Source organism: Symphodus melops (genome assembly GCF_947650265.1).
Source record: "Symphodus melops genome assembly, chromosome: 4".
NCBI classification, from domain to species: domain Eukaryota; kingdom Metazoa; phylum Chordata; class Actinopteri; order Labriformes; family Labridae; genus Symphodus; species Symphodus melops.
Window position 1 is genome coordinate 3,950,077 of NC_136694.1, and position 27,373 is coordinate 3,977,449.

A 27,373-nucleotide genomic window follows, 5' to 3' on the forward strand; every position below is an offset into this window, starting at 1 on the left:
TAATTGTATATAGCTTTGACTTGTCTCTAAACGATTTCTATTCATAAAATATTTGATTCAAACGTCTCTGTCTGCATTCGCGTCTTTCTGTTTTAAAATCCTTAATTTCCGTGTCGACAGAGACATCATCGACAGCATACATATGTTGATCATGTACTGACACTTGTACTCTGAACACCATGATAATACGGATGTATTTACGTGTATTTAATGATCATCTTCCCCTTTATTTCTCTTTTTCTGTGAAAGTGAGTTTGATCTAATCAAACCGCATCGTGTATGCACAACATCTGTGTATGTGAGTATTTCTTTAGTCTGAAATTCAACATCACGGGCAAAAAGAAATCCTCCAGGCTGCATAAGGGTCAGGGTTAAAGTAAACACGCTTTCCTTTCAACCTGCAGGTTCAGGATTACTGAATGAACGTTCAAACTTGATGTTTCTCATGCTGTAGCTACAAGACGTTTAAAAAAAGATACCCCACATGTTTGTGCATCTTTTTATAGGCTACGCCTTTCCTCATAATTCAGTCTGACAACTTTAGTATTTTTGGAAACTTTGGGATTTTCACCGGAGTTAAAAAATAAAGTCATGTAGGTTTGGGAAAATGTGTAGAGGACTGAGGCAGTGTAGATTTCTCAACACTAAATTAAGACGATGTATTTTGTCTCATTTAATTTTAGTTATTGTTATGTATATACAATATCATTTTCAGTCCTAATTCTTCGCCAGGATCAGGTGAGTCATGCGGAGTCCTCAGAGGTTTAACACAAGGCCACTCTGGCTGCTTCACCTTATTATCCTCCGACATTTTTTTCATCAATCAATAGTGTGAAGCTGACATGTGTCTTATTATTGGGATTTGCTGGTTTCCAATGCAGAGGTTTTGCAGCCAAGCTCTAAATAGCCTGTTGACCGCAGAATATTTGGTTGAGTGTGTGACAGGCAGAGTGAGGCGCTGCCAAGAAGTGTGTGTGCGGTTTGAGGGGAGTGTGCATGTGTGTCAGTGAAAGAGAGCGTGTTTATGTGTCTGTTGGAGAGGAGGGTGGTTGGGGGGGGGGGCGAGGGGGGGGGGGGTGCATTAGTGAATGGCTGTGCTATTGCATCCTCCCAGGGGACCTCTAAAACACACACATTGTCCCTTCCACATATACACACCCTCAGCAGCGCACTAAACCCGCCTCCTCCATCCCCAAAAAAACTCCCATCTCGCAGCCATACCTCTATATCCTCGCACCGCCCCTCCACTAAAGTCAGCGCACTCATCTCCACTCAGCCAGACGCACCGAGAGACGGTGGTGTGTGAGGTGGACCCGTGCGTATTTACGCTCAGTGCGTTCATGTGTAGGAAGAGAGTTGGAGAGCCCGCCGCGCGCTGACAAGAGAGTTCCGCGTGTCTGAGAGCAGGACCTTCAGATAAACATTCAGAGAGGAGGAAGAGCACTCATTTGGCTTTAAATTGACTACTTCTCCATGCGCTCTACCTGCTGGTGTTAACGCACAGCGCACAGGGAAAGTAAACAAACTCATTAAGAAGAAGGGGCTGATTCAGTCTAAGCCGCACCAGAGTTTTGATCGTATATTTAGCATCCCTCTTTGGCCCCCTCTGCCTGTCCCTTCTGAGCGCGGAGCGGCAGAGGGAGGGACGGGAGAACCGGACTGACGGACGGACCGTGAGGCTGCGCGTCTCCGCCGGTGGATGATCCACTGGATGCGGGACGATGGATTGAGAAAATTCCTTGCCACTGCCGCCTTTTTTTTCACCACCGACCTCCTGTCCATCTCGGGATTATTTCATCTCTCTCCGACCCCCTCTCCTTCCCTCTCGAGATGACCGAGGAATATGTTTTGCGGTGCGTCCTGATGCTCTGCTGCGCGCTGCTCTCGGCCAACGCGAGTAACTGGCTGTAAGTTGGACTCTGGTCCTGATTTCATAAAGTGGACTACATCCTCCACTCTTCTTTAACCTCAACTTCCACCATTCATCCCAATCCCCCCTGTTCTTCCCCATCTTCACAGCCACTCATCTTCATCTATCCGCTTTCTCTCCAGTTTAGTCCAGGTTAATGTTTAACCATCACACACACGCTCTCACTCAGATTTAATAATTTACCAACGCTGCAACATCCCCCCGCGAGGATTCTCTCTCAAAAAAAAAAGTTACTCACGATGTCCCTTTTTAAAAAGATGCAGGTTTGCATTGTGCAGAATTTTCATATCCTTTAAGATGTCATCACATTTTGCACATGGGAAAGAAGTTTCTTTCGCACGTGAATGATAATACATGTACAGCTTGTACACGCCAGTTAATTGCACAGCTTGGAGAGAAAAGATGTTCAAGTGTCAGGTTAACTCTCTAAGTAGGTCCCCAGGCTTATTTTGTATGTCTCAACAACCTTATATCCATTTTTCATAGATTTTTGTTTAAGTGCTGATTGTTAATTTTTATTATAAATTAGTCTAATCTCAACCAGCATCCTAAAAAATCTTTATTCTGTAAATTTCCAAAATTTCCTAATTCATCCACCCAAACTGAGGGTATTTTAAAATAATATGTTTCCAACTAAAATTTATAAGGTTGCATAAGATCTCTGTATGTCAAGAATTAAATCCTGCAAGTTTACACTGCTGAGCCTTGATTTGAATTCAACACTTACAATGTGAAATCTCGAGACAAATGGAAAATTGAGAGAGATCAAGCAGCTTAACCAATCATTATCCCTCATGTTTTCATTTGAGGGTGATGTTTCAGTGAGACTACAGCGGCTCTAAATCTCTGCTGACTGTAACACACAGAGTGACTGTGTAGCAGTGCTGCACAGTGCCACCTCTTCCAGAGGCCGGTTGGTTGGGTCGCATGTGTGTGCCTGCTCTCCCGGCAGCCTGTGGGAGGTGGTTAGGTGGGTTTGTGCATTCCTCCGCAGGCTCCGCTCCATTTTCTGCTGCCATTCATCCCTCCTAGCTTCAGCAAGTTTACAAGCAGCGCTCATCGTCTGAGGAGGGCTTTCCTCTTGGCTTCCAGAGTATCACTGCTTGTGGTATGAACTTTATTATTATCAATATTCATCATCACTGAAATCATTTCCCTCTCTTTTCGCCCTCCAAAGTAAACTCAAATTGCTCCTGTTTGTTGACTCTCTCACTTGTGTCTCATTTCACTTTACCCCCCCTCATGTAAATACCTTTGTAAGATTTATTAGAGGATTCTCAGCCTTATGTGTTTATGTTTACGGATCACTGCAGACAGCTTAACTCAAATAGTTGACAGATTCATCAGAATAAATCAAATTGCAGCCTTGCCAAACAGCACTGCCTACCTTGAACTCTGTCAGTGAGTGCAGGGTAATTGTGCTGTTTGGGTCTGAAGGCGTGGTGACAGCAGTACAGAGCAGGCATGTACAGGCAGGCTGCCGAGCTGCCAGGCTGTTCCAAGGGGGTTTCACTGTTTGGAAAAATCCTTGTGAAGCTGTATGGACTGTCTCTCAACACTTCAACAAATCCTCAAGTTTCAGTTTCACTTCAACACAGTAGCAGGTACACTTTGGGGTTACGGGGTGGAAAGTAATTAGGAGAACTGCTGCTGCTGTTAGACTGGACAATAAAACCTGCAACAAGTAACCTACTGTAAATACCAAACACTTTTTACCATGACTGCATTGTTTAGTACAGCTACATCTCTCTGCATGACAGGCTCGCATAACATGGACTCGATTTAAACGTCCATTACATGGTCATGTAACTCATTACAAATAATAAAAGTAAATGTGCATTGATCATAAGTGGGTCACCAAAAGGAAGCGCTCTGGCTCTGTTTTTATTTTTAGTGTCAAGGTGTCACATGTTGTAGTTTGTCCTCTGCTGTTTTGCTTCTTCGAACGTCTTTAATTGATCTATCTTTAGAAAGAATATTATCTCTTATCAATACATACATTGCAAGACCGTGTGCAGTTCAGCATCAGCTGGTCACCTTGCGACAGTTGTGATTGGTCAGAATCAAGCCGCAATCTCTGAAAAAGGAAGCCAATGGAGAAGTGTAAAATGTTTTACTGCAGAAAATAATAAAAGAGCAATTTGGGTCTGATCTGTTCATGTTTTATCTTCACGTACTGTGTGTGTGTGTGTGTGTGTGTGTGGGTGGGGGGGGGGGGGGGGGGGGGGGGGGGGGGGTCTTGAAGTTCATATAAAGTTGACAAAGGTTAAGAGTTATGCATAACCAGAGGTGTTTATTCTTTGCCTGTTTTGATCATCAATCAATCTTTGTAAGTGTTATCTCGAGACACTTTACAAAAAGCAGCTAAATATCGTACTCATTGCTGTTTTACAAAGACCGATGTTTGTCTTGTGTACATTGATGCAATGTTGATAAGGTGATTGGATATACAGTACATAGTGAGTCTGTGTATGATGTTTTATTTTGAAATTGACAGGATGCTCTGTGCTTCCTCACGGGTCGGCATGTATTTGGAAGTGATGATCCTAGAGTCTGTTGAGACCCTTTAACCAGAGTTCATCACCATTATGTCTGCCACTGTTACTCCTCTTCCTCCTTCATCCTGTTTCTTTGTTCTTCCCGATACACGTATAATTCCTCTTCATTTTTCTTGGTTGACTTTCATTGAGAAACTTTGGTTTTCACTGTGATGCATGCAACGCTCAGCAGAGCAACGAGAGGGAGAGCTGTCAGGGGCCCCCGAACAGAGGTTTCCTACTCTCATTGCAAAACGTTTCCATTTTGAGCCACTATTTTGGTTTAACTTTGGGAGCCCTCAGGGGCCCCCTACTGGTCTGGGGCCCTAAGCAGTTACCTGCCATGCCTGTTGACAAACAGCGCCTCTGGTATTTGGTGTGAGAAGACTCACAAGCAATGACGAGCGCGGCCCGCCTCAGCAGCCCAAAATGGCAACCAAAACAACCAATGACGTCACTGAGGCTTCTTCCATGTTTATTTACAGTCTACGGTCACAATGGGTTGCTATTTGTCTTTTATTTTTTTCATACCAATATGATCGAGGTGGTTGAGTGAATTATAGTGGTCGAGCATGGAAAGACTGTGTGTATACTTTGAGTGCTGCTGCAGCGTGAAGAGACAATGAGATTGTTTTTTGGTGTCACCTGTGACGTGTCCCTCTGCAACATGCCATGCACTAAAAATATCCCGCGTGAGACGTGTTCAAACACACAACACATCGCATTGAAAGTGCGGGCTGGGTGAAGAAATGTTTATAAAAAACTGACCTTTTCTCATCTTCCTTCGCTCCCCTTCAGCTGAGAATTCAGACGCTGTTTATTCATCTTTGAGACCAACAATAATGCGATGACTGCTTTGTAGAATATGTGAGGAAATGTTGTTTGGTTTATAATCTTTATAATCTCATATGTGTGCTGGAAGTGTGGGCATGAGGCTACGACATTCTTGATCAATTTCAACTACGCTTCCAATTTCAAAAACTTTATGCCAGCAGTAGAGACTGAAAGTCCAGAGAGAGATGGCAGAAATAAAAACCAACATCACAACAGCTGTGATAACTTTTGTTTTAGATTATGTTTTGGGGTCTGTTTGGACCAAAGGATGGAAGTTGGTCTGGTTGTGGAGGGTCCAGGATACTTCCTGAGTATTATCTTTTTGCTATGAGAAAGTTATCGAACCTCCAACAGCTCTGGCTCTGCTCTCATGGTTCTCCACTAATGCATGTCCACAGGTCCTGTTAGTGCATGTGTGTATTTGCGGTCTATGTGTGAGAAGCGTGTCTCTAAATAACAGAGTGTGTGAACCAGAATGTACCCTCAAAGCAAAAATTTTTTTTTAGATGAAGATGATTTAGTTCCAGTCCCACAAAAATGATCCAGTTCTTCAAAAGCTATAAATCAACACTTCAACACTTTGTGGGTTAGGAATGTATCGAACCTTTTCAGCCGCCTCTATATTTGCACAGCATTGATTCATTGTGCCAAGAACTCACTGGCTCTAGCTCCTCAAATTTGAATTCTTTTGCTTTTCTTTCTTCCGTAATCTAAACACCTTCAGGCTTTTGGACTGTTCGCCTCGTAAAGTAAGCAATTTCAAAATGTCACCTTGAGCGTCGAGAACTTATGATGGGCAGGGTATTTTTACTAAAATGTTAAATAGAAAAACAATCACTTATAAGACCTGAAACTACTCCAAACATTTTCAACATAACTGTTAGCTGTGGACGTTGATATGTTGATTAGCTCCGCTGAAGAGAGATGACAGAACATTACTGTTTCACATGCGAAACTCTTTTTAAACGATGCATTCATTAACCATGATTCAGAGCTGCTTCAATACTTCCACGCTGTTCTTACGTCACTTGAAACCACAGGCTGAACCCGACTGTTTGTTTACCCCACCTGCAGCTCTGCTTGTGCCTGTCACCTTCAGCACGTCTGCCAGGAAGTGATCACTTTGCCAATTCTCTGCGGCTGCTGAGTCATGTTCAGCATCCTGCTGGGGAAAATTGATTTGCATATTACTTTTCATTAGTTTGTCAGTCATTACCCTCCTCCCCCTCTTCCCCCTCCTCTTCTTTCTTGTCTTGCCCCGCTCTGACTAGTTCTGCTGCACCTGCACACTGCTCCAGGTCTGCCAGTGTGCGTGGGTGTCCATGTCCTGTGTTTTTCACGTCATATTTAAGCATGAATAACCAAATAACACGTTCATTTTTTTACTCGTCTGATTACATACAAAAGGCGTGCTCCACATAGATTCATGCACGGCTGAACACAATGTTAGAGAGGAAGCAGGAAAGGAGTGTGCCTGTGTGTGTATGCATGTGAATAATTTGAAGCAAGTGGACTTTATTTTAGTCTATAGTACAAGGAAATCAATGTTTTTCCAACCCTTGAAGTTACTTAATACATTTGAACTTTGGGGAAACTCTGCGTCTCTGATGGTTTGTTCGCCCATCCATCCACACCACTCTAATGTCTCTCAGGACAAATCTATTCAATAGCAAATTCAACTTTATCTCTTGCTTCCAGTGGACATCAATCATAACTCTGAAACTTTTTGCCAAAGGACTTTATGTTTTCAATTTAAATGTGACCTTTTAAGGATCTATCAAAAAAAAAAACTGGATCTTTGATTTGGAGAGACATTCTCCTCTCTCTGTTTTATTTGATAACAGTATAGCTATCTGCATATTACTGAAAAAATTACCATTTTCCTTTTTCTATCTATTTTTTTTTTTTGAAGATTTATTCATGCACTTTTGGCTTTATATGACAGGACATTCAAATCAGGAAGGTATGGGAAAGAGAGACGAGGTGGCCCACGGGCTGATGAGGACTCCTGGAGTCCGGCCTCCACTAGAGGGATCATTAAGAGTGATGATGTAGAAAAGTGAGTAACTGGACCTGATCGCAGATAAATCTAAAAGTAAAATATTTATTACACAAACGATCAAAAAGGCAAACAAGGGCTCACTCCTTAGTCTCCTTGTGTCCAAACTGAAAAACAAAAGGAGCCACAAGGAAACAGAACAGAACTCATGAAGGGAGACGCATTAGCTGAATAAGGGACGAGATGGAAACAGAGTGAATCAGACACAGGTGACACTCACGACACAGGTGGAGACAATCAGGGAAACCAGACAAAGGGAGAAGGTTAGACAAGAAACACTGGGGACAAGAACTTCAAAATAAAACAGGAAACACTAAGAAAACACACAGAGAACTCGAGAACGTAACAGCAGCAACATATATGATAACAATGACAAACATAAACAGTATTTGAGTTTGTGTAGGACTGTGGGCTTTCATTGATGAACATGTGTATGTGTGTGTGTGTCAATCAATCAATCTTTATTTGTATAGCATCAATTCATAACAGATGTTATCTCGAGACACTTTACAAAAAGCAGGTAAAGGACCTTACTGTTTGTCTGTTATTGTGTGTGTGTGTGTGTGTGTGTGTGTGTGTGTGTGTGTGTGTGTGTGTGTGTGTGTGTGTGTGTGTGTGTGTTGGGTTAAGGGTGGGAATATATCACATTAAAACATATTTTTTTGGTTGAAATATCCCACTGTAAGGACTGATGGGATGTATTTTATGACAGTTAATTGTTTTGGTACTTTTACTTTGTACAGTGACATCAAAGTGGAGTTTATTCTTATGTAGTCGAAGTTTATAGAGACAGTTTTTTTCAGTCCCAACCTCCATCTGATTGAACTGACACTGGATTTTGTCATAGTTTGAGATAAATCCCAACAGACCTGTTGATCAGTTGAGCAGGCAGATTATGGACGGAGCAGAGGACACGCAGTATTACACAGTATATTGCCTTCGCTTCTTCTGGACCCTTCCTCCTGTCTACAGCGATACCAGGAGAATACAGTCAAATACTAGATTACTTATCAATCCCACTACTTCACTGTATTGGCACAAAATAATCCAGAGGGGAGGGGCAGAGAGAAACACATTTTTAGTCTCTCGAAAGGAGAAATTATGTTTGAGAGACACGTTACTCCTGTATAGGCTGCTTTGGGAGTGTCGTCTGCTGCTGCAGAAGTGGAACAAAGTTTTTGATCTTGATGAGTAAAGAACTCCCTCATTGATGACTGACAGCCAATTCATTATTTAAAATCTACAGCAATGTCCATCAGCCAAACCCTTAAAAAGTTAATCAAGCAATCTTCATTTGTTTAGGTGGAATAATTACGTGTGTCTTGACAAACAAGAAGCACAACGTTTAAAACAACCAAATGCATCTGTGGCATCATGTCATGGTTTGACGTAAACTCACTAAGAGAGCGTTCTCGACATGATGGCTGTAGCCTCCTGGTGTCTCTCCTTGTCTCTGTGTGTGTTTCTAGGTATGCGCAGGTGTGTGTGTGTGTGTGTGATTGTGTAGGTGTGTTCATATACATATATACCTACTGGATAACCATAGTGAGGTGCTAAAGAGATGGCAGCTGATGGGTAACCAGAGAAAGCAGAGACCTTGGCATTGCAGTACATGCTGGCGCCTTGCACTTCTTTCAATCACACTGACTCACACACACACACACACACACACACACACACACACACACACACACACACACACACACGATGTAGTAAAGCTGTGGCATGTTATTTCCAGCCCTCTTGTCACCAGAGTGTGTGTGTACAATTATCCTGACACACTTGGAGCTTTGGGGAATAACTCAGGATGACCAGATTATCACCAGGACAGACGAGCTGATGAGGAAACACTGAGGCTGCTGAAAGACGAGAGACAGATCTAAAAGATCTTCAAGGGCTTTAAGGTGACATAACATATCCTTTGGGTGCCGTGCTGGTGGACTTTGGCTCCTGGGCAACCATGGATACAAACAGCTGATTGCATTTGTGAGTGTACAGCCTAGCTTCTGTTATATAAAAAGCAGGAACATTGATTATACACCAGAAAGACTTGAAATGCCTTGAAAAGCAAACACAAAGCATGAAACTGCAATCTGGAGGTTTACAAACACTGAGGTGGATTAGTGAGACTTGAAGGCCCCTGATACACTTTCACTGCACTCCTGAAAACATCCCAATATTTGGAAGGACTGCATGTTTGAGTACAAATGGGAATTTTGTCACCCTGACCTTTTCCAGACTTTTCACTCCAATCCTCCCATTAAAATGTTTCAGTTAGGTGATGTGTGAATGTAGCTGGTAATATTCAGTAGAAGTCACTAGAAGCGAGCAGTCAAGTTTGATTCTATTCATGCCATCGGGATGAAACTGCTTCAAACTCTTTTGAGCCAACTCTTTTACCCTCTCTTATTAGTTTACATGTTGAATATATATAAATCTAAAACATGTCTTCAAACATTACACAACAGCTAAAATGTTGCTCTTTGAGGGACATGTGTGAAAGGTCATTATAATCTCTTAGAACTCCTAACTAAAGTCCCTCCAGAGCGTGTTAGCGTCATCATGTTTTGAAATGTTCCCGGAAAATAACAGTAAAAGTTATCCGATGTTCTGTACGTCCAAAATATATTCTGTTTGTAAGCAGATCACTCCACAGATGGAAACAAGCAGGCTTACAGAATGAGGCTTTTGATGGGGCTGTCCTCTTCAATCAAGTCTCTGTCCCGCGTTAAAATCCAAAATATTATCTCCTGCTAACACTCACTTGAGAGCGTTAGCAACAATTAAGGATATTTAAGGTGCTTTACTTGGATCTGCTCGTCTTGTAAAGTTACCGTATCCATACAAATGTTAATCTAAAATCACAGGTTTAAGGACTTTCTGTCCTCGAGGGATGGCTGGACCCAGTTTGGTGAAAGGCACACTCAAAGCTCTAACCTCGCACACAGAGTGCTCTATACAGACTTGTAAACAACACATAGTTTATACATGTGAGTTGTGTAAATGGAAAGCAAAAGCATTAATGGTGCAAGTCTAAACCTGCACGCTGGACATGAATGAATCAATTTTACGGACGATTATCTCAGTCTGAACACGAGTGTGAAATTAACACACCTGAACATTCCTCGATGACACACTGTGAAAACTAATGAAACACGTAGATACAGATCTCGTCCTTTCGGAGCCTTTTTTACCAATCGATTAACGAGTCAAGAGACTCCAATATCCAAAATTGAGCAACTGAACTTTTAACCTTAATGATGTCTACAATGAATTATTTCATTTAGAAACTCTGAGTGAGCTGACCTGAGAACGCAGCAGGATATGATCAGGAAAAATCACATCGAGCGAGTGGGAGGAGGCGGTGACGTTGATTCCCTGCGATAGTTGAACGACTGCATTGTGATTAGAAGCATGCGACTGCAACGATCGCCACACAGGTGATTTAACGTTGTTCTGTTCACCAGTATGTTTCTCTCCACTCTTTTGTTGATATCAGGAATCAGTTTAACTACACGTAGCATTTATATACAGTCAAATATTCTCCTTATATCATCACATAACAGACAGATGGCATCGTTCCTTGAGATGATGGGTGATGGATGCACGTTTGCTAAATCATTAGTATAAGGCTGTGCTTATTTAAACTCAAACATCAACTTTTTTACAGCTTAATCAGAACGACTCTTGTGTCTTAACCTGTTCAAACTAGATTTCACAACATCTAAGTTGTTTCTACACCTGCTGACATGTTTCTCTGCAAGCTTTTTTTCATTGAAATCTCGTGGGACGTTATCTTTCACTGCTGCTCGGTGTGTTTTAACGCTGATGGAGAGCACTTCAAATCATGAACTTTGAGGAAATAGCGTTTACATTTTCACTCTACACCCTTGCACTACACAGGCAGCAACTTAAGCCCCGTTTCCACTGAGCGGTCTGGCTCGGTTTGTCTCGGTACAGCGTGACTAATCCCGGGAAAGATTCCCAAATAACCGATCCGTACCGTCCCACTTTTTGGGACCCTTCCATTGGGGTGCCAAGAATATCGAGCCGACCTGAAAAGGTGGAGCTATTACGTAGCGGATACGGGTATTTGTGGAAACACAAATGAGACCAAACCATACCAAACTGTACTGATCCGTACCGGATTGCTGTGTGGAAAAGAGGCTTTAGTCAAACTGAAATGGTTGAGTCCAAAAAGGAACATTTCACACTTGTCTCCAATTTGACTGGTGCTTCAGACTCATATGGCCTTTCCTCCTTGTCTGACTAAACCCAGAACAGCGCCTAACCGTCCCGACAATTCACAGTATACAACATGTTGACCTGCTTTACTCATACGGACGGCTCCATTATGATCTGACTATACCTACACACGGATATGGGGACAGGTAGACTACAAAGGGGTCAGGCCATGTTCTGCATTTAGAATCAATCAGCTGTTTGCAGCTATTGTTTCCACAGAGCTTCAGGAGTCCAACATGGCCGCCACAGTGTTTATTACATCACCTATTTTTTGGGGCCGTGACACTAAACCCTCGCAAGAGAATTGTTTCATGGCTTTTACCGCCTCTTTTCTAAAATGTGTGTGAAACTATGTTCTGTAAATGTGTGTGTGTTTGTGTGTTGTTTGTGTGTGTGTGTGTGTGTGTGTGTGTGTGTGTGTGTGAGAGGGTTGTAATGTTGGCAGAGCATGTTATTTTTAGGGGGAAATGAGCTCTAGTGGAGCCAGCAACATATAAATACACCCAGACACACGCGTGGGCGCACACACAAACACGCGCACACACCTACACACGCACACACACAGTCTGTCATAGTGAGAGACTCTTAGTAACTTTGTTAATCAAACATCTTACAGTCTTCACTTTCACTGTTTCCTCTCTTATCACTGTCTCCAAGCTTTGCCTCAAATAGCAATCTATAATCACTTAAAGGAATATGCACTTCCTTTACAGTGTAAATGTGTTGTTGAGGTCAGGCTGGTGCATTTAAAGGGACAGGACACAGAATATACTCATATCTGTTTGTCTTGCACTTATTTAGCGGCTGCAGTAGCTCAGTCTGTGGGGACTCGGAGGGTAATCGGTTGTTGGTAAGTGAGTTTCGTTGTTGGAGAGCTGCCAGGTCACTTCCAGAGTACTGCCATGGCACCCTCAAGCAAGGCATTGAACCTTCGACGCCTCTCGTGCTCTACTTGTGTAGCAGCTTTCTGACTCTGATATCTCTGCATTAAATGCATGCCCACAGGTCCTGTTTGTATGTGTGTATTTTGAGCCGATGTGTGTGAGAAGTGTGTCTTCAATGTAAAAAAACAGAATTTCCTTTCAGGGATTAATAAAGTAAGTTAAATTAAGATTGAATATACAAATTAAAAAAAAAGAAGAATCACAGAGGCTGCTGTGTAAAGTGACCATCAGAAGTCACTAATCTCATTCGTACATAGCGGGAGCAATTCGAGGTTAAGTGTCTTGCACAAGGACACATCGCACATGTTGCTGTATGAGCTGGGGATCGAACCCTCAACCTTCCAGATGATAAATGACCTGGCCCTACTAACTGAGTCACAGCCGTTATATTTAAGGCATCATTGTAAGCCAATGCTGTTCTTATTACATTCTGTATGACAATTAATGATGAATTGAGCTAAGGTAGTAACTCAGGTTGGAGGAACACAGATTTCTGTCATCTTTTTTTTAACAAGCAGGTGCTCACAGGTGAGGTGTTTGACAACCTATTGCCAGGTCAGTTCATTGTAAGGTTAGAGGGGATCTGAGGTATGAAGGTTTTACAGTGTGAAAGTCCTCTTGATGTTTCTGTTTGTTGATTTTTGTAAGATAGTTTAAATATTCTGTAGTTTAGTGGCTTGTGTAGTGTTGTGCTGTTATTTGGTGTTTGAAGCTGCTGCAGGTAAACTGAGAGAACAGTGCCCTCTACAGGTCTCAGAATGTTTTGCATGTTGTAGGTGTCCACTGCCGAGGGGACAGGGAGGGTTAGCTCAGGTCACACCACAGTCACACTCATATTTATGGTGAACCTCTGCAGACTGCTGCGATCGGAGATCTGCACAAAACACTTCCTGATCTCTTTACTTTGTGGGTTTGAAAGTTAAGAAAAAAAAAGTCCATGCACCAAGTCAAAACTGGACTTTAACTTGTTGTGTCATAGCTTGTAAGCCCAAGCTCTTTGAAAACCTGTGCAGAGTGGCTCAGTCGAAGAGAAGCTTCTTAGAGTCTTTCTAGAAGCGCTCCTCCTCGCACTTCCCATCTGAGCTATATTTACCTGTTACTGTGTACCTCTGCTGTATGCTCAGTACAGGAAAGGCAAACACGAGGATATTTTCATATAAATACACATTAGAGATGATGGAGGCCCAGGGGGTGTGCTACAGTTTATGAACATTTGTGGAATTTTCTGAGCTGTCATGCAGATGTATCCAGCTTCTGTAATCTCTCACTATTCCCAAATCTCATTCATCACGTCTGTCCGTACAGTTTCTCTTTGACCAAGCATTCATTTAAGCCGACCTCATACTTGAAGAAAATTGAAATACCCATCCGAATCATTTAAGATGATTTAAAGTGTCTTCACCATGGCACACAGATGGGAGGAAGTTCTACAAAGAAAAGGGAAGCAAACAGAACCAGTGAAACGTTTCATACTGTATATTTCATTTTGTAAAGATAGCCTCACTCATTAGTCGATCATGCTTATATCTCTTATATAGTGTGACAGGCTGAACAATAGAGGGATGCATGTCATTTTCTCTGTGACAGAAAAAGTCTAGAATTCATTTGTTTTATCTTAAAGCTCCTTTGATAAACTTCTTTGTGTTTTAGTCCCACCAGTGGACAAAGCAACTCATCTTATTTCTATGCAAAGGTCGTCCATTATATGCATGTGCATTATATAGTAGTACAGTCAATTGATTTAAATATTCAAATCTGTTAATCAGAAACTCACTTTTTAAATACTGGAAATGTATTACATTGAGATTTAAAGAAACTACTGGCAGTCGTTTGCAACACAGCGTAAATAGTGAATAATCATGTTAATTGCTGTATGACACCAGAGGCAGCCAATCAGATTTCACCCCCATGTCCCCCCACTGGATCCACCGCTGCTGCACAGCCAAAATGACCTGAGCCCATCCAGCTTAGTCTCCTTTAGCTACCATGCAAAAAGCTCAGCCAGGGACGGGGGGGGGGGGGGGGGGTTTGCAAATCAGACGCAGCTAGAAACCTATATGCATGGCGTCTACTTTGTGAGTTACGTATGAAGCGAGGTTTGTTGCTTGTGTCTCTGTTAAAAAAAGAAAAAGGAACATCATTATTTTGCAAAATATCAAGCATTGAAAAAACACTTTAAAAAAGAGTAAAGTTTGGACTTTAGGAACAACAAACATCGAAGATCAAAGAACTAAACTGTAAATAAAACTGTGATGGCTATAATAGCTAAAGTATTGAAACTGCATCGTTCATATTTTAATGCACAACTTCAAAGGTTATATCTGTGTGGTATTCAACATTTTTCCGTTAGCCTTTATTTCCTGTCTGCAGACAACAACCTGCGTCTCCTCTGTTGAGAATTATCTCTTATTCTCGGTCTCAGCCTCTCATGAGTTTGTGGGGGGCTTTGGGTGGGAGGTATGGAGCATTCCACCTGGACCATGGTGCGTTCGCAGGCCGCTGTGTGTTTGTGTTGCATTACACATCGCAGCCTTCACAACACCACTGGCTCCACTGGGCTTAGGCCCCTGGGATTTAAGCACGCAACCGCCAGAGGCCAGAGAGACGGAGGGAAAAGAGGGAGAGGAGCGAGGATGAGACGTGGAATGATAGTGTGTGTGTGTGTGTGTGTGTGTGTGTGTGTGTGTTGCTCTGTCCTTCTCTGGGTTGCCTCCTCTGTCTCCTTGTTGAGGTGTTTTGTTAACCTCGTCTCTGGGAATTGAAGGGTACACACAGCAGAATGAGCAGATAAAGTGAGACACATTCGCCCAAGGCCTGCACTGAACTTTTCCCACGCATTGATTCATACACACACACACACACACACACACACACACACCCACACACACACGTCCGGAAAATCACCTGAATAACAGCTTATCCAGTGTTTATTAAATGTTTCCAAGGTGAAAGTCAGGTCAGTGGGATGCCATCCAGCTGTTTGTGTCTTTGTGAGTGTGGCGCTGTCCATCAGACGGGTTCCTGCTGTCGTCCCCTATTTGCTCCATGGGTTGTTTTTTATCTCCGTCTGATGCTCTCCCAGCTGGATACTTATAGACCCAAAACCTAGAGCTCTGCCCAAGGCTCGCCTAACAACAAAGAGGGATCAAACGCAGCACATGGCTTTGATGAAAGCCCTGCAACTGCACTGGAGCAAATCAGAGCGGGGCAGATCTGAGTTGGACTCTGTCCACACAGGCAGGAGGCTGAGGGAGAATCTGTAGACCTGTAGAAGAGAAATAAACTCACTGAGAGCTCCACAGAGAGGTTTCCTTAATGTTACTATTTTAAAGGTCTTCATGGTGAATGTTGTCCATGTCTTACTTTGAGTGTGCGACGGTTTTGTTCCCCTCAAGTAAGTTGAAAAGTTTATTGTTAACTTTTAAATAAAAAAACTAATGATGATTGGAAACGATAGCTACTTTAACTTCAGCTAGTTAGCAAACATTGCTGAGTCATATTTTTATTTGGTTTAGTGGATAATTTGAACTGGTAGCAATTAGGTTTCTCTATATATTAAGAGTCATGTCTTCAGCTATCCCTTTCTTTTTTTACTCTATTTCAGTTTTGTTTGGGTCTCAACCACAGACTGTAAATATTAATGAAAGGAGCCTGAGTGATGTCAGCCATCTGTTACGGCAGAGACCCATCAGCCTAACGTTTAGTCAACCTAACGACAGGCTGAGAGCTGGAGCTGAGGCGGGTCTTAAGCCTTTCGACAAACCGTTACATCACACCCACCTGTCAATCAGATCAGCAATCTGAATTATTTTCAATACTGCTTATCCTTCATAAAACAGATGAGTTATCCAAGATTTCACTCCCTTTACAGTGTGCCATCAAGTCACAAGCTAATCCTAGCAGGCTGTGAACATGTTCACTTCTGCTGTTTTAAATTGAATGAACAGATCAGCTCTGTTGTGAAGACAAGCTTCTTCCAGTTGCGTCTCCTGGCAAAAGTTTAAGCCTATCTCCCCCCAGAGGAATGTGAAAGAGTGATCCACATGTTCATATCCTCTCGCTTGGACTATTGTAATTCTGTGTATTATGGTGTGGATCAGTGTTTGCTTCGCCGCCTGCAGCTTGTTCAAAATGCGGCGGCACGTCGTTTAACAGGAAAGAGACGTTACGATCACATCACACCTGTCCTGGCCTCTCTTCACTGGCTTCCAGCTGTTTTTAGGATCCAGTTTAAGGTTTTATTGCTTGTTTTTAAATCTCTTCATGCACTGGCGCCTCAATATGTGTCTGAACTACTGACTGTCCATGCTCCTGTCAGAGCGATGCCATCATCTAATCAGATGCTGCTAGATGTTCCAAGGTGCCGGCAGAAAACCCGAGGTGACAGAGCTTTTGCTGTGGCTGCTCCCTCTCTTCAGAACGCCCTACCTGTTAACATAAGAACCGCTCCAACCATTGACAATTTCAAATCACTGCTAAAAACCCACCTCTTTGCTTTGGCTTTTAATACAAACTGAGCTTGATATTTTGACATGCTTTTATTTCATTTTCTTATTTATTGTATTTTGATTGTTTTTATTGTCTTTTTTATAGAGTGACTTCTGCCTGTACAGCACTTTGGTCAACCAAGGCTGTTTTAAATGTGCTCTAGAAATACACTTTGATTGATTGATTGATTGATTGATTGATTGCTGTAAGAACTGGCTTTGAATGTGTGTGTGTGTGTGTGTGTGTGTGTGTGTGTGTGACCTCTGGCGCTTCTGCAGCCAGCCTCAAGCAACGTACTTCAGGAATTTGCACTTCAGCATTGGCTTCATTTTTTAACACTGGAGGTTGCCACTTGGTGTCAACCTGCACCTGGGTGAACTATCATCCCCTTAAGCTCCTTCAGTCTACAACATGTCCACCTGCTCGTCTCTAACTTGAATGTATGCAGAGTTCTGTCATGTCTGATGGTCCCAAACGGGTTCGAGCATTCAAAGCGGCTATCTTCACACGGTATGCCACGACTGGTGCTGGAGAACTAACATGGACTTTTATATGACAATAACTTTTCAGAATTTGACAACAAAATCATTTACAAACTAGTATTGACATTATCGCTTCATTAGAGTCTATCTGGTTAACTGCATTATGGTTATGTGAAATTACCATCCTGGAGTGTAGCTGTCCTTGTTTTGTCTGCTTGTCAGTTAAATTAACTGCAAAAATATTACACATATTTTAATGAGACGTGCTGAAAGGTCGTAGCAGACGTGAAGGAATAACCTGGGAGCTGATCTGGGTCTGACTCAGGAGCATGATATCTGGGCTAAATGGCTAAATTCTAGTTTAAAGATATGTTTTATGCATATTGGGCTCCGGAACATTTTCTACACATTCAAAGGGCCAACATTTAGTACCTGTGAAGACCCCTGTCCAATAGAAAAAATACACAGTCAAGCTTTATTTTTTCTAAATGGATATAGCTCTGATTCTAGCTTCAAACATTATGTTGATAAAAGCTTGTCTGATTTTTCATTGTAAACTAATAGATGCTAAATGTACAGAGCTGAAGGGAGCTGAGGTGAGGTTTCCAGCTTTTCCTTGGGTACAAGTGCGGAGCTCCAAGGAAAAAAAGTTTTAGAACCAGTTACAGTCTGTATGAGAAAAACAGCAAGATAACTTTTTAATAAAAATATTGGAGGCTGCTGATTTTGAAATATTGCGTGCACACTCTTTCCTGAAATATGGGAGCCTTGGAAGAGTGATGTCAGCGGTGTTGTGGATATGAGGGGATGTGGCTGAGATGTGGTGGAGTGGCAGAGAGTGGGGTTATCGCTGTGATGAGTGCTAAATACTGACACTGTGACACTGGAAGAGAAAAATAAGTCCATCAAAGAGACAGAGAGAGATTATGCGAACTGTTGAGAGGAGGGGGTGAGAGAGGGGATGGAGAGGAGGAGCTGTTTGACCCCTGGAGGTATGATAAACTAATAATAATTATACTTCCACATTTACAAAGAGAAATCAATATACGCTCACACTGAGCGAGTTGTAATACTTCCTTTTTTCATGCCCATATTCCTGCAGGATTCTAGGACTTATTGTGCAGCTAAAAGCTAATTCACACATTAAACGAGATAGACAAGTATGCGTCATAAACCCTTTTGCAAAACATTGGTAGCATTTTTGTTGTGCAATGACTTTGTCAATAACCTGACAGCAGAACTCTCTGCAAACTGGATGTGTGCCACAGCATGATTGAGACGGGCTAACAGGGATTTACAGAGGTATGTGTGGTCTTGGGAACTCATAACCCGAGACTCATAAAACAAGCTTGAGAAACCTTAAGGAAAGGCATGTCTCCTTGTACAGGACGATAGCCTCAAAGTTAATTTGGTTGGAATTTGCCTTTATTAAGGGACATTTTGATATTCAAACTAGTGTAGGATAAAGCCTGCAACTACAAGATTTATTGGTTTGTTCTGACTTAAAACATTCGAGACATTTGGCTTTGTTCATTGAAATTCTTCTTTCACATTTGTTGTGTGCAGCTTTTTAGATGCTAATACTTTACATTAAAGGAGTAGTCAATGTTTTTGGGCAACAGGGATATCCTTTGATTCTGTGACGAAGATAGAAAGGCAGTCCATTTTAGCTGCAGTATAGCTGGAGTTTGGTTAGCCTAGCTTAGCACAAAGAGTGGATGCGGTGGGAAACAAGTTTTCAGATACAAAGTGAATTGTGTTATTCTCATTTTTGACAGAACGTGGCTATTTGTTTCTCCCCTGCTACCAATTTGTATTAACTCGCTTTGATTTGATGAAGAATAAGAGTTAAGGTAGGCGTGACTGACAGGCATGATGTAGTAGTTTGTAAAGTAGCTTAAGACCCGCCTCAGCTCCAACTCTTTGTCTGGTGTTAGGTTGTAAGTTTGTTTAAGACAACCAATTATGGGCTTCAAAAGCCCACTATAGTAGCCAGTTGGTGATGTTACTGTTTATTTACAATCCATGGTCTGAGCGTTTACCCCAGCATAAAACAGACAGAAAAGAGATTTTCCACTGTCTTCAATGTCAGATCAGATCAGATTATCTATTGTCATTGCACAATAGAAGGACATTGAGAAACATGTCCTATTGAACCAAGTTTGAAGTAGAATGAAAACTCTATGACCGGGTGTTATGTTTAACTGCACCAGAAATTAGGAATTTTCTTCTCTCATCTGAAAATTGCTCCACTGTTTGTTAAAACAAAAAGATTTTAGACTCAACATTTGTTAAAATGATTACACAGTGAGTGGAGTAGACGGTACATAATCAAGCCTGCTCCCTCTGTGAGAGACTCACTGCCAGCTTATGAGAAAACCTATTTCTGTCAGGTGCAGCGGGGACTGGAGATATGGGACTCCTATCCCAGCTGTCTCAGTGAGGTGAGCTGGATGTGTGAGGGTCAGGGCATCGAGATGGATGCCAGTTTTTCCTCACATCTTAGATTGTGTGTATATGTGTGTGTATGCAGTATATCTCCCTGACCTGTCTGGCCTGAAGGTGGTGTGTATGATAAGCCACTTTCTCTCCTCTCAGTGTCCTTACAAGCAGACTTTTATCCAAAACTTTCCCACAACGTCATGGGAATCAACACTGTTCCCAAGCTGGTTCATCTAAATGTTTCAATCAATTACTAACACCTCTTGTTTAATGCTTGAATGTTTTTAAAGTCATTTGCAGCCTCTGTCTTGTTCACATCTTATCTTGTATCACTTTAATCAAGAGACACAAGATTGTGTGCTTTCAATTTCCTCCCCTGGTCTGTCTCTCTGTCCAAAAAAAAAAAAACAGGTTTTTGGCCTTATAGCCACAATATGAGACTGTCTAGCAATCTTTCAGTTTGCAGCATACAGCTTCTCCTGCAAATATCAGGAGTTTTCTTTAAGTGTGAAAGTAGCTTATAAGAGTTTTATGCTTGTATACAATCAGGGGCACACTAGCTGTCTGCCAGGAGGCTAAAGAAAGCATCCGCTCACAGTTTAGAGTGTGAGAGCATTTACAACATTGTACGTCATCGTTGGGCTTCAAAATGTCACTTCAGAGACCAGTGGACCTGGTTCAGTCTATGTTATATTGTGCTGAAGACATGGTGCAGCAATATGGGTGTAAAATACCACTTGAGTGACGGGGGGGTCAGAGGTGTCGATCTGGACCTGAAACCAAGAGATGATATGAACTTTTTGCAGGAGATTCACTCATTCATTATTACAATTGAAGACGTTTCTTAATTTTTCAATGTATATATGTTATTTTTATAACTATATACTTCTGCAAATTTGCTTTATTTTTCAATCCAAGCCATCCGAAACAGAACCATTTCATTTTGGTTATTTACTCAAATCGAAATGAAGCTAATTTTTAACATTAAGCATTCGTTACTTGATACTATCGGTTTTTAGTTCTTTAAAACTGAAAGTGTAATCAGACGTTTTCGTATCTGCATCATCATATTTAGAGCATCTCTGATTTTTAACATGTTGGAATGAGAACATGTCTGGTTTTACCTTTTCGACCTCCCTGAAATTTAATCCCACCACTAAATAGGTCCTGTGTGTGTGTGTGTGTGTGTGTGTGTGTGTGTGTGTGTGTGTGTGTGTGTGTGTGTGTGTGTGTGTTTATTCAGGTACCTGGCCAAGCTGTCGTCGGTGGGAAGCATCAGGGATGAGGAGACGTGTGAGAGGTTACGGGGACTCATCCAACGACAGGTGCATGCCTTACTGACCATCATGACATTATAACATAACTCAATGAAGACATAAACAGAGTCATGAAAATCTCCATTGGTAAAGTCATTAAGGATAAACCTTCATTAGGCTGATTGCAACAGAATTTGGCATGTGTTTTCTGAGTGCTTTCTGGGATGTGATACCTTTGGGGGTCTACATTTGCATCATAATGTTAAAATAAAATGTTACTTTATACTTTGGTTTATGGCCAAATTCTTGCAATACACATAGTGGAGCCTCAGAAAGCTGTCTCAGATAAAATACATCTGCCTGCCAAACTGCTGTCTTTGTCTTTTTGGATAAGACGTCATTCACTCTAACAAAGTCAAATGTGGTCAATGTGGTGCAGCAAAGACCAGAACTTTTTGTTCTGGAAAAAAAATGGATTGAGAGTGAAAACTGGCAACTTTAAGAGTTTAAAACTATAACCTTAATACAAAAATAATGAGCCCTTTTTGTAAAATAAAGTTCATTGACTTTTGCTATGTTCGCAGAGATGGCTCGGAGGAGGGGAGCAAACAATACACATTTCAAATGAATAAAGTGAATCAAGAAACAAGATGGGGAATTTAGAAAAAGACAAACAAACAAACCTGAAGTGGATCCACATTTTTACTGAAAATTAGCTTCTTTAAAAAAATAACTAAACTCAAACACTAAAGTCAAACACTGACAAAATGAAACACCAACACAACATTCTCATTAACCAGAGAAACTCAGAGGCCTCCCGTCTCCTTCTTCCACTGAAGTAGTGGACACGCTCCTACACGCTCACTGCATGACCCCTCTCACCTGCTTTTTATGATCAAGAGCTTTGATTGGAAGTTAGTATCAGGTGAGCTCAAACACCAGATACAGAGGGAGCACCAACCTGCAGAGCAACAGGAGAGGGAGAGAGGTACACATCACACACACACACACACACACACACACACACACACACACACACACACGGTACAAAACCATTTTCTTAGTGTGCGTGTATCTTAAGGACAGTCGCTCAATTCCCTTCATTTAGACCAACAGGCAGCTAAATGAACCCTGCTAAAAAATCTTCTCAGAGACAACACACATCAGATGAGTAAATGTAGATTTCTTCTTTGTGACTTTTATCCAGGTTCAGATCTGTAAGCGCAGTGTGGAGGTGATGGACGCCGTGCGTCGAGGAGCCCAGCTGGCTATAGACGAGTGTCAGTTCCAGTTTCGCAACCGTCGATGGAACTGCTCCACGCTGGAGAGCATGCCTGTCTTTGGCAAAGTGGTCACCCAGGGTAAGGCTACACACTGGAGCGATTGTTGTCAGCAACACCCGGCAATGATGATATGCAGAACAGCACAACCCCAAAACAAACTTATCAAATATCTGTACTTCAAAGCCACAATAATCCGACGTTTTTGAGCTTGTGTTTATTTTGGCTTTAACACATTTTTTATCTGTATATCCAACGTTCTTTGCCACTTAGACTAAGAAGCTCTTTTCAGTTACCTAATGAAACAATGTGACTGTGTTTGTGTGTGTGTGTGTGTGTTTGTGTGTGTGTGGGTGTCAGGCACTCGTGAGGCAGCCTTTGTGTACGCCATCTCAGCAGCCAGTGTGGCGTTTGCGGTCACAAGGGCCTGCAGCAGCGGAGAGCTGGAAAAATGTGGCTGTGACCACAATGTACATGGAGTCAGTCCAGAGGGTAGGTCTCTCTCTCTCTCTCACTCCTGTAATACACACACACACACACACACACACACACACACACACACACACACACACACACACACACACACAAACACACGCAGAGGATTCAAAGGGAAACAACTGCTCCAGTAGAGTTGAATGCATCAAATTAAGTAAGTCATGCAACATTTGAATCATTATTTAATTTAGAAAAGGTCAAGCATATGTAACTTGTAGTTTATATTAAAACATCTTGAATCACTGTGGGTTTAACCAATGTTTGGATAATGACCAAAACCAGTTCAAGCATTCACACAGTCTGCACACATATACAGAATATCTGCATCAAAGTTTATCCAGTGTTTCATTGGGGATGACAGGCACATATAGATAATCACTTCCTCTCTGTATCTTCATATCTTGCTAAAGGGTTCCAGTGGTCTGGCTGCAGTGATAACATTGCATATGGAGTGGCCTTTTCTCAGTCATTTGTGGATGTGAGGGAGAGGAGTAAAGGCCAGTCCTCCAGCCGGGCCCTCATGAACCTGCACAACAACGAGGCTGGAAGAAAGGTAACGCCACACTTCACTTCTTTTAGATTACATGGTACAAGTTGTCTCTGAAATACTTTCATCATCACTTTTATTAAGCTTCAAATGTAGTGCCACCCCCAGTGAACAGGCAGGAAACAACAGTGACAATGATTCTTCATTCTGGACGACGCTGCATTTTTGTCTCTTTCAACTTAAAAAAAAAACAAAAGAAATTGTTGAGCTCTACATGATTGTATCCAGTGATTCTCCTTTCAGAACTGACATGTGAAAGGATCACGAGGAGTCAACTCTGCCAGTCAGTCTATAAAACTGACAACTTGCCAACTCACCCGTTTCATACAGTGGTCTACAATAAGTACCTACAATAGGATGAGTCAGAATCCATCATGGCAGTCGTTTAGAGCAGGTCCAAGTGTTAAGCCATCTAAAATAAGTCCAGGTCAAAGAATATTTCTACACAAGTCCAAGTCAAGTCTCAAGTAATTTCAGCTAAATCCAAAGCAAGTGAAGAATCATGATTTTCAAGATAAATCCTTTTTAAGCCAATTAGGACAAGTCCAGTCTGAAGACACACAAGACAAGTCCAAGACCTGTCTCATGTCTTTAGAAACAAAACACAATTTGAGACAAAGGTCAATTCCATTTCACTTAAGTTGACTCCAAGGCAAGTCTAAAGTCATTCATTTTCATGTAAGTCACATGTATATAATGGAACAAGTAAGTCAAGCTGAGTCCAGGAAAAGTTCAAGCCAAAACAAACTTCATTCAAAGAAAGTCTTGGTCCAGTCTTAGCTTTCTTTAAACAGCATTTCAAAGGGAATGATGTCCTCCACACGCATGTGGGACATGTTATGCATTGTTATTTCATCATTTACAGTTACATGTATGCCTACATATTTAACCCAAACGTTGGTGTTGTCTCTGCAGGCTATTCTGTCCAACATGCGTGTGGAGTGTAAATGTCATGGTGTGTCCGGCTCCTGTGAGGTAAAGACCTGCTGGAAATCAATGCCCCCATTCCGCAAGGTTGGGAACGTCATCAAGGAGAAGTTTGATGGTGCTACGGAGGTGGAGCAACGCAAAGTGGGCAGCACCAAAGTCCTCGTGCCTCGAAACTCCCAGTTCAAGCCTCACACGGATGAAGATCTCGTCTACCTGGAGCCCAGTCCAGATTTCTGCGACTATGACCCGCGAACGCCGGGAATGCTCGGCACAGTGGGCCGCCAGTGTAACAGAACGTCAAAGGCCATCGATGGCTGCGAGCTGATGTGCTGTGGCCGCGGCTTCCAGACGCAAGAGGTGGAGGTGGTGGACAGGTGCAGCTGTAAGTTCCACTGGTGCTGTTATGTCAAATGCAAACAGTGCCGCAAAATGGTGGAGATGCACACCTGCCGGTGATCGGAGATGGAGGTTACAGAGGGCATGGTGATGAACTAAACAAACGCCCCACACTCCTCAAATGTCGAGGTGAAAGACTCCAAGGAGGATTGTGAGGTCATTCTTCTCCTCCTTGAAACCACCCCGCCCTTCTACTGCTGGTCAAAGGAAACACACACAGTGGCTGAGATTTGAATGTCATCTTTTTTCATTGTATGCCACCGTCTTGGATATCAGTAGATAATGCATGGGATTTCCTACGAAGCTAAAGAGGGAGTTTGTTTCTTCTCAAGTAGAGAGCATCCTTCACTTTCTCGCTCCCTCCCTCACTCTCATATTTGCTTTGTTGTTGATGCTTCTTATTTTTGTAATGTTTAACTTATTTGTAGAGACTGAGGAGATCGACGGGGGATGGACGTAAAGAAGGAACGGACGAGTGGAAATAATAAGGGACAAACTGGACCCATGGGTGGGGCAGATGGTGGGTGGGGTTAAGGGGTGGGGACGGGGTCAAGAGGAGGGATTTTGAACCCTCTGTCCTTGCTGCTGATGCTTTGGGGACTCATTCAGACTGACGGATGTCAAAAAAGGAGACACAGAGTCTGTTCGAAGATGGACTTGAACAACAAAGAGGGAGACGTCACAGATGGACTTTCTGTGATTTGCCTCCTGTGTGGCTGCGTCGCGCTGAGGTTCAGTTGCTGTTGAGTCATTTATTTTATTTCCCCTGCGATGCCCTGATGCTGCTCCACGCAAACCCACTCACTCTCTTTCAGTCAGGAGGAGGATGATGATGGACAGGTGAAAGCCACCGTTAGCTTCCTTCCCATCTTTTCTTTAGGCCTGAAGCACTAGCAGGTGATGGGCATCAGACACACCAAACACACACATACCTAGCAAACATTGCTTCAAAAGACACCTGTGTGCCGACAGCTGCTACCTACGACAGGGAACACCAGATCCTTACATCAAAAACAGCTCCAAGTCCAGACTCAAGATGATTCATAACCATTTCAGAGCATCGTGTTGTGAATTTCTGTAGAGATCATTTTGGTTTGTGTTAATCTTGACCTCTTCCTACATGTTGCCTTCAGCCAAATGCTACTTAAACGCAAACCTGAGTAAACACAAAGACATGCATGCAACATGCAAACACACACACAATGTAAACACACAAACACAAAGGGGTCTACCAGAGGGTTGCCAAGCATGTTCAGCATGCATGATGACTGAAGCACTTTCTCTCCAAGCGCACATAGAGCCCTCGCCCCACTTCAACAAGCATCTAACCATAGAGCCAATTGTCCCGGTTCCACACACACGCGCACACACACACACACACACACACACACGCACACAGTTTGCAATGCCACTGTCAGGAGTCTGTTGTTGTCTTGCACCTCCACCATAAAGCCAGGCTTTCCTATAATAATGTGCTGCCATTATAGAGACATACTGTAGATCTGTAAAGACTTATACACTGAAGAAGACTATACTGCCTATGAATGTATGTTAATACGGAATATATGCTGTGTCAAAAAAATGACTGTTGTCCCTTATTTCAAAGAATCATGTGTGTTTGTGTATCTGTGGAAGAGAAAGAATGCCACAATAACAAGGTTTGCCTGGAGGGGAAGAAGGAACATGACGGGATAGAAAGATGGAAAGTGAAAGGCTGCAGATCCTTTTCCACCACCAAGCCTCGGGACACACTCCCACACACAGCCCTGCTGACAGACATACACATATTTCAATAAAATCGTCCATTTCCCGTGTCTTTCAGCTGCGTTAGTATCTGGCCACAGAGAGCACGGTGCAGAATTCTCTTCGTGTGTGTGTGTGTGTGCATGAGTGTGTAGCCTGTTTGTGTGAGGTACATTACACCCTGAGGTTCTTCCCTGCAACCCCTGACACCTATAAACATAATTTATGCACCACATATCACAGCATACAGTGTAACAACCAGAGATAAATGGATGCGTGTCCTGCGGCGCTGGGAACCAGGTAGTCTGGGAAGAACCGGAGTGGCCACTCGGGTTTCAGCACGCGCCTGATTGGGTTTATACTGAAGAGGGAACAGAAGCATGAACACCGGGCTATAGAACAGGGATTACAGTGAAATGCAGACCACATGGCACAAGCTTTCCCCTCTTTCTGCCTCTATCAATATCATAGCTCAACCCCCCTCCCCACCACCACCACTCCAGCTCTCTGTCTTTCTTTTGCAAGATCTCAGAGTGACGCTCCAGTCTGCTCCCCCTCTGCGGAAAGTGTAACACAAACCCTTCTCGGTCTGCCACGGTGGGGATCTGTCCTTCATTAAGCCACTATGATGGCCTACATGAGGTGGGTGGTGGTGGCCACACTGATTAGGAGTGTCTGTAAGCTTGTGTTTGTGTGTGTACATCTGGCTGGCTGGAAGGCAGTCGTCAGTCAGTCACTCAGAGATCTCTAATGCCTTTTGTGGTC

General features: G+C 42.6%; 1 protein-coding gene and 1 long non-coding RNA gene across 2 annotated transcripts in view; one reads left to right on the plus strand and one right to left on the minus strand.

Annotated features, from left to right (window-relative positions):
• The window catches only part of LOC306822617, a 299,929-nt gene that overhangs the window by 147,089 nt on the left and 125,467 nt on the right, over positions 1-27,373 (minus strand). The window lies entirely within an intron of this gene.
• wnt4 (wingless-type MMTV integration site family, member 4) lies at positions 1,272-27,063 on the plus strand. The gene is made up of 6 exons (XM_079341730.1): positions 1,272-1,907; positions 21,205-21,286; positions 22,425-22,578; positions 22,858-22,989; positions 23,403-23,545; positions 24,455-27,063. The coding sequence occupies exons 1-6, from the start codon at positions 1,831-1,833 to the stop codon at positions 24,923-24,925; spliced, it is 1,059 nt and encodes a 352-aa protein (XP_079197856.1). The 5' UTR covers positions 1,272-1,830; the 3' UTR covers positions 24,926-27,063.

What these genes read in the sequence shown, in the direction of transcription:
- wnt4 (XM_079341730.1), top strand. Translation starts at nt 1,831, where the DNA reads ATGACCGAGGAATATGTTTTGCGGTGCGTCCTGATGCTCTGCTGCGCG. An exon ending in TGGCAAAGTGGTCACCCAGG is followed by an intron (nt 22,579 to 22,857) that starts GTAAGGCTACAC and finishes TGTGGGTGTCAG; the next exon opens with GCACTCGTGAGGCAGCCTTT. An exon ending in ACATGGAGTCAGTCCAGAGG is followed by an intron (nt 22,990 to 23,402) that starts GTAGGTCTCTCT and finishes ATCTTGCTAAAG; the next exon opens with GGTTCCAGTGGTCTGGCTGC.